The sequence below is a fragment of the Anguilla rostrata genome, chromosome 2 (genome assembly GCF_018555375.3).
Source record: "Anguilla rostrata isolate EN2019 chromosome 2, ASM1855537v3, whole genome shotgun sequence".
NCBI classification, from domain to species: Eukaryota; Metazoa; Chordata; class Actinopteri; order Anguilliformes; family Anguillidae; genus Anguilla; species Anguilla rostrata.
In genome coordinates, this window is record NC_057934.1 from 33,191,222 (window position 1) to 33,205,324 (window position 14,103).

Sequence of the window (14,103 nt, forward strand, 5' to 3'; positions counted from 1 at the left end):
CCTGCTGCAAAGAGGAAGACCGCCCCTGGGTCTTAGCGTGATCTGGTTTCCAGTTTCCGCTGTCTTCGTCTTTCATATTTTTCATATCTCGATTGTAGTTTATAGTTAGTATTAAGTATTATGCTATCTCGGAGAAAAATGGGCGTAACTTGTTCTATCAACACGAATCATTTCGCGTGATATTATTACATTTAGGCCACGGTTTACTTCATTTTTGATGTGTCGTTGTCGTTTACCTCCAAAACTCCCCTAGCTTTCTTGCCGTCACGCATTTTCAGACGCACATATAAATGTTATGTTTGGATGTGATATTGTATCAGTCTTAGTGTTAATGAATACCTATGTATATAGTGGCTAGGTTGGTGTTAGGAAATGGAATTCAACTGCCATTGGAACTACGCCGTTTTTTGTTTCTAAAAGGGATTCCCCGAATTTCCTTTCATTAAAATGTCACTTCTGTTTTTGTATAAGTGCGTACAGATAATAAAATAGCTTGAGTCAGCACCGTAGACAATACAGGCAGCGCAATAAGCATACACAAAGGTTCTGTAGATCGCGGTTTATCCCTTTGCAATTTCATTGAAAAGTAGTGTCATCTCACACAAACTGTTTTCTTATGCTACAGCACAGAGCCTAATTAAAGTGCAAATGGTAGGCATATTTGTCTCACTGTAGGCATATAAGACAACAATGATCAGTTTTATGAGACGTACAGAGCAGTTTCCACATGGCTTAATACACCATCATGCCCAATAGTTAATTTTTATTTAAACATTAGTTTTGATAAGCCTATGCATTGTTTTTCAATTGGTGGCTTTGTTAAAGAGAAATACGTCTTGCGACACACGTTAGGCTACACATAACCCCCTCTGGGTAAGACAAATGAAGAAACTGAGCAGCACTCCTGTAAATTTCCATTTCAACCACATAGCATACCTCCCTGATCATAGTAAACATACAGCTGACTTATAGTAGCTACTGACGCAATTTAAGTGTTCGGTGTTCGACCTAACAGATTCTGTCAAAAAGGCATTAGGACCCTGCGGAAGATAAGGGCCTAAACCGTCTTGTCTAATGATGCCTTGGTTTTGCTACGTTGCTTCCTATAGCCTATTTGGCTCTTCAAGATAGTAGTAGATCATCAAGAATCAAAATAGACGGGGGTATTAAATAGCCCGTGCATTTGAAAGCTGATGGGTCAGCTCAAAGCGTCCAAAGACAGTACCTTGGCTCCAGTATTGAAAGGGCTGCTAATTCAGGGTCCGTCCGTTGGTTGTTTCATTGTGTCCACGCTGTTTTCGCTCTTTGATTCCGCACGAGCACTCGGTAGTGCCGCCTGCCCTCTCTCTCTCTCTTTCTCCGCCTATCGCTCTTCGCGCTCCCCCTCCTCTTTCTCGCAGCCTCCACCACGAACATATGGCATCACAGCTATCATTAACCCATACTGAAATATTACATATAGGCCTAGGGGAGAGCGGGGCACGCTGGGACACTTTTTAAATTAAGCTTATTTATTTAGAAATGATATGGGTTGTACTATTTTTGCTATACATGTATACATATGTCTGTTAGCTACAAATAAACACCAAAACTAGATTTCCAGCACTTACCAGTTTCTTACAGTTTTGCCGAAAGTGGCGGATGTGAAAATGTTCCAACGTGCCCCACCCATGGGGCACCATGAACACGTAGTGGGGCACGTTGGAACAGTTTTGTATATTACCTTAAAAACGTATGCAAACAACATTATCTTCATAGAACTACATGTTCTGTGATACAAACTTGTTTTTTCCCCACCTGCATGTATTATTTATAGACTTTTATGTATTTCTAATGTATATAACAACGAAGGAAGTAAAACCGGCGACCCGGTTCAAAGGTGAATATTTAACTGAGCAGCGTTATCCAAAATTATCGTGATACACAGCGTTCTAACGTGCCCCGCCTACTGGAGACCGCAATTTGGCTAGCCGTCAATCAGTGCTATGTAGCATGAAACACGAAAACTAATATATCTTGTAGCCACTACAATAGTGATTAAAATGATATATGTTTGGATTTTGTGACATGTATACAAAAAGTAGAAGTAAAAAAACAATACAAAAAATACTTTCATGGGGTAAAAATAGATGATCGTGAATAAATAGTCTTGATAGTTTCAAATAATCCCACCGTCTTCAGGATCGGTCTAAGTCACGTAGAGAGATGTGTTCACAAAAATACGTCTGTGTTGCTGCAGCGTATCTCCTAAAAAGCCCGTGTTTCAATGTGCCCCGCGGTCAAACGTGCCCCGCTCTCTCCAACTGGCCTTTTGCCACTGTGTCTTTGCTGAATCAAGTTTGTTCATAGGATCTTATAGCCTAGTATTATAAATCTCATTGGTTGGTCTCCATGTAGGACAAATCAACAGTAATACAAGTATAGCATTGGGCCAATTATTAGCCTGAAAGCAAATCACTGGTGTCCTTTTACTGGGTTTTGAACAAGAGATATGCGATAAAACCAACTATTAAAAAACGGCTGTTCAGCGAATGTTGCCTCAAAAGCCTATTGAGTTGTTCCATTTTATTTACTAATAACAAGCAAGAAACCGTCCAGACCCATGCCGCACCTGTACAAAGTGTCATGAGTAAAACTTGGTTGACTATATAGCTAGCTGGCTATGGCATGTCCTCACCTCTTTAACGTTATCGGTGGTACGCGCTAACTAGGTTAACTAAAGTAGGCGAAACGCTAACATGTTAGGGTTAACTAAAGTAACATTAGGCGATAAAGCTGTGCTTAAAAATCTTGTGCCGTTCGCAGTGGTGATTTTGGAAGATGCACCTGCGCATGCGTCCTACTAAACGAAGCACCACCTGCGCATGCGTCCCTCCAAACCTCCCTCTCAGGTCGTCCGTGACTGAGTGAGTGAGTGAGTGAGTGACCACAATTTGCCATGCATAGCCCACGGCGGCAGTTCCTGCGCGCCGTGGGAAAAATCGAACGACCCAAAGATAAAGCTGAGACTGTCTTAACTCTAATAAACTGCAGTGTAATCTAGTGCATAGCCCACATGGTAGCTCTGATTGCAACAATTTAGAAAAGTATATGCAACAGAGCCAGGTTTTGTCATATGTACTTGAAAGAATACGTGACTTGCATTTTATCACCCAAAACACGAAGTATGCTTAAAGCCTACAGTGTCAGAAAGACTACAGTGGCTCGCCGGAAATACTACAAAAATGTAATGACCATTAAACGTATTATGATCGACTTTCTTTTCTCAGCTAGTATTCATTACTAGGGCCACCAGTTTGTCTCCACCATGTGACCTGTAGGGATTTAAATGTGTATTCCAATGGTTATCCTTCAGGGGTCCCCATAGGCACCCCAATGGCACAGTACAACTGAGTTTCGAATTGAAACATTAAGAAAAAAATACTACAGCATGTCCACGGTACTTAGTAATCTAACTGAATTTAACACGTTGCTTGTAAACATTGCTGTAATTCGTTGTCTGCGTTTAATTAGTGGGAATTACTTTATCAACTTAGATTATTGACATGGTGCAAGTGGGGTAACTGGTTGAGAAGGGGCTTGATAAAGAGGCTATTGCAACCTCTAGCTGGCAGAGGACTGAAGTGCCACGTGAGAAAACTAGGGGAGACAAACTGGTGGCCTTACTCATTACACTATCCATCCATTATCTAACCTGCTTATCCTGTTCAGGGTTGTGGGGGTGCTGGGGCAAGACCTTCTTGCTGCGAGACTCTGCCACCCTTCTCGTTACACAAATTTTGCAATTGTGGTGAGCAATGGCGACATCTGTAGGTGAACCTTGGAACTACACAACAGAATGACAAAGGGTGACAGATGTTCAGTGCTTTTGAATACAGGGTTAATTTTATGAATATTTCCCTGACATTGATCTACTTCAGTTGACTTGGCTCTTCTGAGGATATTTTCATGTTAAGGGAATTCCATACCACATACTACTGACACCACCTTTCCACTTTATGCACTCAAAGGATTACTTTGCCAGAAGATTATCCTCTTCTCTGTAAGGCTGTGTGTGCGTGTGTGTGTGTGTGGTTGGTGGGGGGGGGGAAGGTCAGTCTTGTCCTGTCTGAGCCACCTGCTATCTGATGCATAATAAAATAAATAACAGTTAAAATAAGCCATGTCCTAGTATGTTATTATGGGGCACAAAACACAGGGCATTGACCTATATTATATGTTTATGTATATAGGACACAGTCTGGTTTGGGCTTGCAAAGAACAATAACATGGAGTGTTCAATAATAATTGTATTGACACATCAAAGGTGCTTAGGAGAGGGCTGTGATAAAATAATCAGTGGTGCCTTTTGAACTGCATGATAAAACATGAGTTTTTTAAATTTATTTGAAACTTATATTTGACCAATTGACATATAAATAATAATGGTTCCCTCTATATTTTGTCTTCATATCTTGTGATGTTTTTGAAAGGAATTATGAATTACAACCAGAATCGTCCCCGCGATTTTTCACTTCTTCAGTAATTTCCCATTTTCTTGTGTGAAGGAGATCAAGCTATGTCATTAATAAAAATCTTCCAAAGGTCTTTGAGTGAAAGATCTTTTTTATTGACCATTTATGGAGCATTTTGGGGACAATGCATACACACACACATGCAGACAGTCATACGTGCACATACACACCCACACACACACACACACACACACCCACACACACATACACACACTCACATACACACACACACACACACACACACACACCACACACCCACACACACACACACACACACACACACACATACACACACACACACATCCCTTTAGGAAGTTATGGAATTTGAGGGTCTAAATTAGTCCTGAACAACCTCTGGCTTGGAGTTCCCACCCCCCTTATCCTCATGCTCCTGTCAGTCACAGCGATAGAGAAACAACATGGCAGACACAGGGAGTTTCAGCTTCTTTCTCACAGGCAAGTCATTTTTTATATTACTTTCAATAGAGGATTGACACTAATGTATCTATTACACTTATATGGCAAGATTGACATTTTCTTTCTTTTCCTTAACAAATACGTTTCTGATGTATAATGTAACACGTACAGGAGATGGGCAAGGATTTTGAGATCTCTTGCAAAGTGAATTTTGTCACTGATTATGCCTTTGCCCATTAGAGCTACGAATTAACTAACTGATGTAAAAGCGAAGATAAAGGCACAAAACTTCTTCCCATGAGTGATCTGGTTATTTAGTACATAGAACAGTTAGCCTCTGTACACACATATATGCACAGTAGGTATGTGTGACTGCTAAATTCAGCTGCAGTTTAGTAAGAGAAACAGATCCTGGGACCAGTCTGTTTTTAGATGAGTTAGTTGAACACACTTAAATAGACCCCAAATCATACTTGGCTCAACAATCACACAGCTTATGAACAATGTTCTCCCCAAATTTTTAACAAATAATGAAAGAATGCTTTTGACATTGTGTTGGCTTGGATCTTTTCTTGAAAAAGAATGTCAGGTGTATATAGTTGTGTATGTGGTCAAAATTCAGTTATAGCCTATTCCTCAAACAGGACAAATTTGTTCTGAAATATCAGCTGCAACTGCAGCAAAAAAAATAATACTGAGCACTCCACACTCCATTCTCTCCCGTGGATATTAGCTTCTGTGTTGCATGTGGACAGAATGAAGAGCCATGACTCACGCATTCCTCTCCTGCACAGTTTGTGTGGTCAGTTGCCTGGTGGTGACTGCAGACATCATGCGCCCCACCCTGGTGGGTCAGATGTTTGTGTTTGAGCTGAAAAGAGAGGTGTTCCAGAGCAATTTCAGAACCTTCCAGACTGACTTCATACCCTACCTCACACACTATGGTAAGACCAGCATACTACCGCAGAGCTTCTTTGGAAGACAGCTGGATTCTGACATGGAACTGACGAAAGACTATTAAATATTTGCATGGAAATTTCAGGAAGATTTCATGACATAATTGGATCGCTATTATGTCTATAGTAGTTTTATAAAGAGGGAACAGGAGCCAAAATATGGTTAAAACTAGTTTCAAAGTTGGCCCAGAGAAGGGGAAACAGTTATAGGTTTATATACTGTACATATACATCTATGAGTAAGGATGGGGGGATTTACAAATGATACCAGAACTGCCAACGTAACTTTACAGTGATCAAACCCAGGAAATGTAATGGTATAATGCACAAAATACAACAACTCAAAAGTTTTTACCTCATTAGTGCATTGCAGGAAATTGGCAAAAAAAGGTCAATTGGAGATATATCGAATAAATATGTTGAACTCATATGTTTATTAAGTTATGGTAATAAATAAGCCTATGTCAGATTGGTATGGATTTTTGAAATTTCGCTTTGCTGGACTGGAAAGAGCTCATTGGATGTATTTCATGTGGGAAAACCAGGTCCAATTACCGTTCATCCAATGGCCTTCAAGTGCAGCAAGGAGTGGTTCCCAGACCTGCCGGCCTGGCTCCGTTTCACCCAGAGGAACACGTCTGAAAATGGCTTCCTCTACGGTACCCCACTGGAGGAGAACGTGGGCAGGAACACCATCGAGGTACCGTCTCTGGAACCTACCCCGATGCAGACGTGATAAGATCATGAACAATAAAACACACAAGGTTATGAAAATGATGAAGATGATAACGATGAAATAATCACTGTGCATCATTATGGAATTAAACAACACTGGATCTGTTTGAAGCCTCATCCCTCGCTCTCAGTTTACTAGTCTGCATTAAAGAAGACAATGTTTCAGATATCATACAATAGATCTCAGTGGGGGATCCATTAGAGTGCTCTTTCATTCGTTTGTTTTTCTTCCTTGACAGATCATTGTTGTTAACAAGCAGACCTATGACACCTTCAAGGAAAGACTGGTAATAACAGTTAAGTCACCAGGTAACCAGAAGGTTATTTTACAATGCGAGATTTGGATAATGTTGAAAGTTGAGACCAGTAAAAAAAAAAAAAAATTCAACACCAATGACATTTGATTTCCCCTTCACCTTTGCAGGGAAAAGATTGCCCTATCAAGCTGAATTCTTCATCCCGCTTAAAGATATAGAGGAGGTGCTGCCCACTGATGTCCAGGAAGACATAAAGGCGGATGTCCACAAGATGTGGGGAGCTGACAATCTGGAATTCGTCAACATCACTTCTGCACTGGACAGGGGTGGACGTGTTCCCCTCCCATTAAAGGGACACCACGAGGGGTAAGAATTAAACAAACACCGGGGAGAAAGAAACAGAATGCATTTATTTTATTTTTATTACTGTCTTTAAAAAGAAAAAAATAGGTTGTGATGAACATAATGAATATTCAGTTATATGGATTATTTATAGATTCATAACTAAAGTAGTTTGTGCTAAATCAGTTAATAAGAGGTGCTACCCTAATACAAATAATCAGTGCACATACAACACTTACAAAAAGTAAATACTTAAGTAAAACACATCTCTACCACTGTCAACTGGTAAGCTACTGCTTGTGTGGTTTATGTCCACAAGGGGGTGCCAGAGTGGCACAAAAGCAAAGGAAGCTAATGTTCCAATATTTTTTACAGTCTCTGGTTCCAATTGACAATTTTACATAAATTACTGACAGATAGTGACAAAATTAAAAGCATGGTTGATTAACCCTTTTTAGGTCAATTGATTGACAATATTATCATTTCTAAGAATGAATGAATCATTTCCATGACCTGAAGAAAACAAAAGCTAGACAACAACAATGCAACATGAACACGTGTATTAACCTAAGAATTAAACCTTTAGTCTGTATTGGAGAATTTAGTAAGAATTACTGACGGAATGAAATATTCTACATTGTGACGAAACAGTTTTGTTTCATCTTGGCAATCTGTATTTTCATAATCCTTTTGCCGATTACATGGGAAAATAGAATACAATCCACTTGGTTAGTGGCAAGTGCTTCAAATTTTTTGATTTACAATGTTCCCAGCTGAGGAATAACAGGCTCCGCCTGAACAGAAGTGCCTGGAATGCTCGGGAATTTCTGCGTTACCTGTGCAATGGTCTTCTACTACAAGAGGGGATCGTGTCACAATCAGTAATTTAATTTTTTTTAAATTTCAGGTTGCAGTAATATTAACTGCCATTAGAGGGCAATGGAGGACCAATCTTGGCACAAAATGTTGTCATTGGGTGGGCAATAAAGCGGGCAAAACCCTTGTAATGCTGCATATATATGTTGTTGTGTACTCAGCTGCACACCTTGTTACTGCATGCCTACAATAAGCTAAATGTCTGTGCATGCAGTAACATGGTGTGCAGGTGAGTGCACAACAACATATATATGCGGCATTGCGAGGGTTTCCATAGCAGCCCCACTGTCTCGTGGCTACTCAGTTATTACCCAGATTTGCAATGTCTGCTGTCTCACCCACTCCTGAACCCACAACAGGCTGTGACATACCCTGATAGTCACAAACAGGACATCATAGTTTAGTACTTATGACGGCCTGCTCTCCCCACACACCACCATCAAGCTTCGGTTTCCAAGCCAACAAGTAATGCCATTTTAAATTTGTCATTTGTATTTTCTGAAAAAAGCCACTAAATTGAAACCCCCCCAAAAACCGTAAGCACATCACTTGCATTATATTTCTTTTGAAAGCATAATCCTTTCAAGTTTCAAATTGCTTACAAAAAAAAGTTATAGCAATGTTTTGTGACTGTTTAGTAGTCAGATATTGACTCTATATACTATGTTGCTGTGAAGTGTACTTTAGCTGTACACTGTCATTTAACACTCGCCGGGTATCAAATTACAGATGCAAGCCAGAATTAAACTGCATAAAGAAATGGAGCTGGTTTCTGGCTTGGCTGAAATGTAAAGAAAGCCTGTGTTTTCAGGGTGTATGTGAAATTGGGCTCAGACCAGTACTTCTCCAAGTGTTTGCTGAGGATCCAGAGCCCGGGACACAGGCTGGAGTGCGAAGCGACAGGCAACAGCTCGGGGGACTGCTCCACGTGCAAGTATTTCGACAACTGCGTCAACTGGTGCAAGTCCGAGCTGGTGAGACCCGCACCCAGTGGTTTCGCTCCTGCCACTCCTGCCGCTCGCTCGCTGTTACAGGCTTAAGCAAAGCCTCCCGTCTCAGAAAATTCATCGCAATTTCATTTCAAACCCTAACACAGTTTCTAACATTCCGAGCATGGACTGAAATATGAAAATAATAACAACGGAGACCTAGAGCAGGAGACCTGGAATTCCTGTGCAGAACAAGGCGCGGGCAGAGAACCAGGAACCTCATTTCACCTACACATACAGAAAGCTGCTCACTCAGCGCCATTATCCCTTTGAAGAGAAGGCTTTTTGGAATGTTTCTTTTATTTATTTCTATGTCAGTGTTCTAGAACTCCATTGCTTTCAATCAGCAGTAGTGATTGTTACATCAGTATTAGAATGTTAAGTCGAGAGCATTCTAATCGCATACAATGTTTGTCATCGTAGACCTTAAAGGCTGTAAAAACTGTAAGACCTCAGCTACGTGTGTCTACATTTTGCCCAGTAAGTTAGGTCATTTATCACTGCTCTGTTGATAAGGCTTTAACTGAACTGAGCACAGGGAAAAATGACAAGGGCCCTCTGTGGAATGGAGAAGGGCAAGAGCACACCACAGTCTTCCTCAGAGACCTTCATCTCTCCCGCATCTTTGACTCCAGATTGACCTGTCCACGCCCGTCCTCCCCACTCCGGCTCCGATCCCCGGGTCAGGGGTGATGGACGCGGGCGGGTTCTACGACCCTCCCGAGTCCCCTCCGAGCCGCGAGTTCTTGGCGGACTACCTGGTGACGGTGATGGTGCCCTTGGCGCTGGCTGTGATCCTGTGCCTCATCCTCACCTACGTCATGTGCTGCCGGCGAGAGGGCGTGTAAGGTTCCCCGCTCAGTCCTGCTGCGTGCGCCGCTGGGGTCTGCGGGGCTGTCGCCCCTCTGCGTCTCTCCTTAAAAAAACGCCCACTAAGCAACCGTTTGACCCAGATTGAAAAGATGTGGCCCCGCACTTCGCCCAATGTGCGGTCGAAGCATGTGGCGTTCTGCCGTAATGGTGCAATCGGAGGCTGCACGTACAGCACAGCTAGCGAACCTGGAATTCTTACTCCTGGTAGTAAGAAATAAAGATGTACCTCTCATACATTTAGCGGGCCGTTCACATCTATTACCGTCTGGTTTGAAATTCCTTCAGGTTGGTAGCTGCATTGCATGCAATCATATGGCTGCCAATTGTATTCATACAGGCGTCTAACCTAGTCACATTATGAAAATTCCAGTAATTTGTTGGAAAATTGACTGGGTATTCCCTGCTCCCAGAACTGATCCGGTACAATCTAACCCGACTGCGATCTTTATTGTGTGAAGAGAAGACGAACTTGAACTCCAGTTCTTACTGTTGTCTGTACCGTCTTTTCCCCCCCCCAGGGAGAAACGAGATGCGAAGACTCCAGAGTAAGACCACCGTTCTTTTCACTCCCTCTGTCATGCCTCGTTTTTGACCGATTCATTCATTGAGTTTATTTTTAGTAAATTAAAATACAATACACAGAAAATACAGTACACATATGCACATAACTATTTCCATTGAGTTCTGAAGACTTTGCTTGGAGGCAGGTAAAAAAGTAATAATAAAAAACTGGAGACAGGATGTTTTTTTGGAAAAAGCATCTGAGTGGCTCAGATTTGAGATTTGCACAGAAGATTTTTTTATTTCAGTTTCTGTTATGACTGGGGACCATGAAGCCTGTTATTTCAGATGTACCCCAGTTAGCGATTGAAGGAAGCTGCCAAATCTAGATTCCTCGACCCCCATCCTGAAAGGCCGCCGCACTAGACTGTGGCCTGTTCCAGCTCTTACTAAACCCACCAGCACTGGAAAGGGATGTTAAACTGAAACAGTTAAGGTAGCGGTACATTTACATGGGAATATGGCTACTGTATTCATACTTGCGCATGCATATCCCCTCTCTCACTTACAGAATTCAGCTTTACCATCAGCGCACCATCCACAGCAACGCCGGCGAGCTCCGGAGCATGGCGGGGGGGCGCGCGGTTCCCCCACCTCTGTCCACTCTGCCCATGTTCAACGCCCGCACTGGGGAGAGGATGCCCCCCCTGCAGAGGCCCTTCGGCTCGGACAGCTCCCAAATCCCCCTCATCATGGCACAGGAGTGAGTGCGTCTGTTTCCACAAAAACACTCCTACCTCTCACACTCTACTTTCCAGCTCTTACACACAAACACACTCACACACACACACACACACACACACACACAAACAGTAACCAAAGTGTCCCCATTTATTTTGGCAGGGAACCGAACACTGATACACTACCCAGGTAAGACTCCAGGTTTATATTGATTAAATTAATCATGCTTAGCCTTGCCTGTGCTCAAGAACTAAGTAACTGAATGAGTCCTATTCCTGGGTTGAGAAATGGTAGCTTTAGCTTCATGTAACCTCCATATTTGTAAAATGAATGGCTGTGTGATGAGGAAAGTCGTACTACCACCTATGACCAGAAGATGGAGACATCTAAGTGAGACAGTAAGGCACGAGAGGAGGGAAAAGTACTAAATTGGAAGGTTCACACTTCATCTGAATTTCCATACTACACAGAGATTTTGACAATTCTGAGAGAGAGAGAGAGAGAGAGAGAGAAATCGACTGATGGCAAAAAATAATCTAGCTGAAACTGATATTCCATTAAGGAGTAACATTGGGTTCTTTTTTCTGCAGATAAAAAACACACAGAGATGAAAATGTTTACTTCGACATCTGAACTATGGCAAAGGACACGACTGAATAAGTGGCTGTTTCCAAAAAGATTTTTTTCCATGGCCTTCTCCCTTCTCTCCTGGTTATATCCTTATTAACCATATTCATTTCTTAATTAAGAATTTTTGATTTTGTGAAACTTGTTTCTCTCAAATGTGGGTTGGGCTTCATTTTAGAGGATACTTTTTTGGTAACAGATTTGAGTTGCAGCAATAAACCCTTTTAAGTAATTTAATCATTTGCTTCACAAAACAGTACCAACAGCACCTGGATAACCCAATGCTAGCAAAACAATTGAGTAAATTTAAATCCATACTAATTGGTAAAAACTCAACTTTGAAACAAACATCAAGCCCATAATATTGTTATGACCCAAGGAATTTTTTTTTTAATTGGTCAAGTTCAAAATGATCAATGGTAAGGACAAACTTTTAGCCAAACAAGTTTGTAAGTACAGAACAGTGCCTTCAGAAAGTATTCACCTACCTTGAACCTTTTTGCTTGCTTTTTCTGTAAATATTTTTCTCCTTCACCAATACAATGCAGTAAATTAAACACATACATGATGCAGAAACTATTTCTTATTCAACATTTAAAAAAAGACTTACTTCTCATTTGCAAAAGTTTCCCACATTTTAGAATATGTGCCCATTCCTTGGGGCACATGCTGTGTTTGGTTTGCATCTTTCAGGCCAAAACCTCAACTTTAGACGTATCAGACCATAGAATATTCTTCCAGAAGGTCTCAGGATCTGTCACACGACTTCTGGCAAACACCAGGCATGACTTCATGTTGACGTCGCTCAGAAATGGCCTTGGTCTATCAAAGAGTTTCCCCCATTTCAGCCCATGAGCTCTGCAACGGTCCATGTCCTACCCCCACTCGCCCACCCTCTCAGACAAGCTTGGCAGGATAGCCCATTCTTGGTAGTGTCTGGGTTTGGCATATTTTTTCCATTTTGTTACAATGGATGCAGTAGTGCTGGGTCACAGCTTTGCCAATCTTTCATAACCTCCAACCTTTTCCCTCCTAACAACTTCATCTTGAAATTGTCTTCGTGAAAGCATGGCTGATCTGATTTGCTGTTTCAGTTGTGACCTCACAAGTCAGGGATATGTATTCTTCAATCAAGCAATTCAGTACAGGTAAATTCTAAATCCACACCGATAGACCTTTATAACGTATTTTAATCTCTCAAAAATGGAATGCACCCGGCCAAATTTAGGTTTTTAATGGGGGTGGGGTTACTTCTCAAATAAGCCATTTTCAGGTTTTTTCAGTACTTTTTCTGTGACATCAGCACAATAGCAATCGTACGGCTCGAATAGGAAAGCTCCCCATTGTCTCCTTTTTCTGAATTAATATTCCCCGGTTTAAAGCATACTGGTAAAAATACAATAAATCGCAGACTAAATGAGCTCCCAGAAAAAGCAGCGGACATAAACGTCATGCTGCCTGATGTCAGTTTCAGAAATGTCGCTGGGGGTACTGCATTAGGCTATTAAACTCGAACAATTGTACAATACAACACTCCGGGAATCAGTGATTCTAACTCGCATATTCCGCGTGATAAGCGCGACAAAAATAGCTAGTACGAAAAGTATAGCCTATTCATAGCGCCTACAGCACTTGTTTTAAATGAAAATGTTTCTTAAAATATGAACGTAAGCCATTACTTCGACTATTACTATTTAATAGTAGGAAACCACTCGCCAATTTTGAAAAATATATATCAGCAAAGACCAAGCTGCGAAGATGCAACGAAGAGTCCGAAAGACCGAAAATTATTGATTCATTTAACTTACCGTACATTAAATTAAAGAAAAACCCAACTTCCCATAGCCACGTAAAACAAAAGTTTCAATTAAGAAAAAAATATGTGGAGAAACAAAATGAATGAATACATTTTTTTTCAGAATAAAATGAGCAATCGGGTTTTCTTCCCGATGACCGTCAATCTCTTTCCAAACAGAAAACAGCAGGAAAATAACCGAATCTCGCTGTACCTAGGCTGGACCCCGTCCTCCTCACTTAAGCGCATGCAACCCTTATGATTAGGTTGGAGCCGATGACGTCACGAGGTGCAGTACACTGTATACAATGAGCGCTTTGTTTGACCCAGACATGTTTTTGATGCAGCTTAAATTAGACGGCGAAAGGAAGAGAATGTGTTTGATGCAGCCTAAATTAGACGGTTAAAGGAAGAGAATGTGTTAAATTTGGTCGACATAATTCGGTTGAGTATCGTGCACGAACGAACATTCCTCTTAAT

The 14,103-nt window shown here is 41.4% G+C and overlaps 2 protein-coding genes across 5 annotated transcripts in view; one reads left to right on the top strand and one right to left on the bottom strand.

Moving 5' to 3' along the window:
- The window catches only part of LOC135247822 (neurabin-2-like), a 48,629-nt gene extending 46,876 nt beyond the window's left edge, over positions 1–1,753 (bottom strand). For 3 of the 4 annotated variants that reach the window (XM_064321710.1, XM_064321716.1, XM_064321709.1), the window contains exon 1: positions 1,226–1,431. The gene's annotated coding sequence lies outside the window, so the exon portion shown is untranslated. Of the gene's footprint in view, positions 1–1,225; positions 1,432–1,610 lie in introns of those variants that run through there. The other variant, XM_064321714.1, reaches the window with a different exon arrangement.
- Positions 1,754–4,849: 3,096 nt separating this feature from the next.
- On the top strand, positions 4,850–12,065 carry sgca (sarcoglycan, alpha). The gene is made up of 11 exons (XM_064321719.1): positions 4,850–4,970; positions 5,726–5,875; positions 6,433–6,587; positions 6,862–6,931; positions 7,047–7,245; positions 8,909–9,071; positions 9,722–9,930; positions 10,478–10,504; positions 11,032–11,223; positions 11,364–11,390; positions 11,792–12,065. Exons 1-11 carry the CDS (start codon positions 4,934–4,936, stop codon positions 11,793–11,795), a joined length of 1,233 nt encoding a protein of 410 aa, XP_064177789.1. The 5' UTR covers positions 4,850–4,933; the 3' UTR covers positions 11,796–12,065.
- The last annotated feature ends 2,038 nt before the right edge of the window (positions 12,066–14,103 follow it).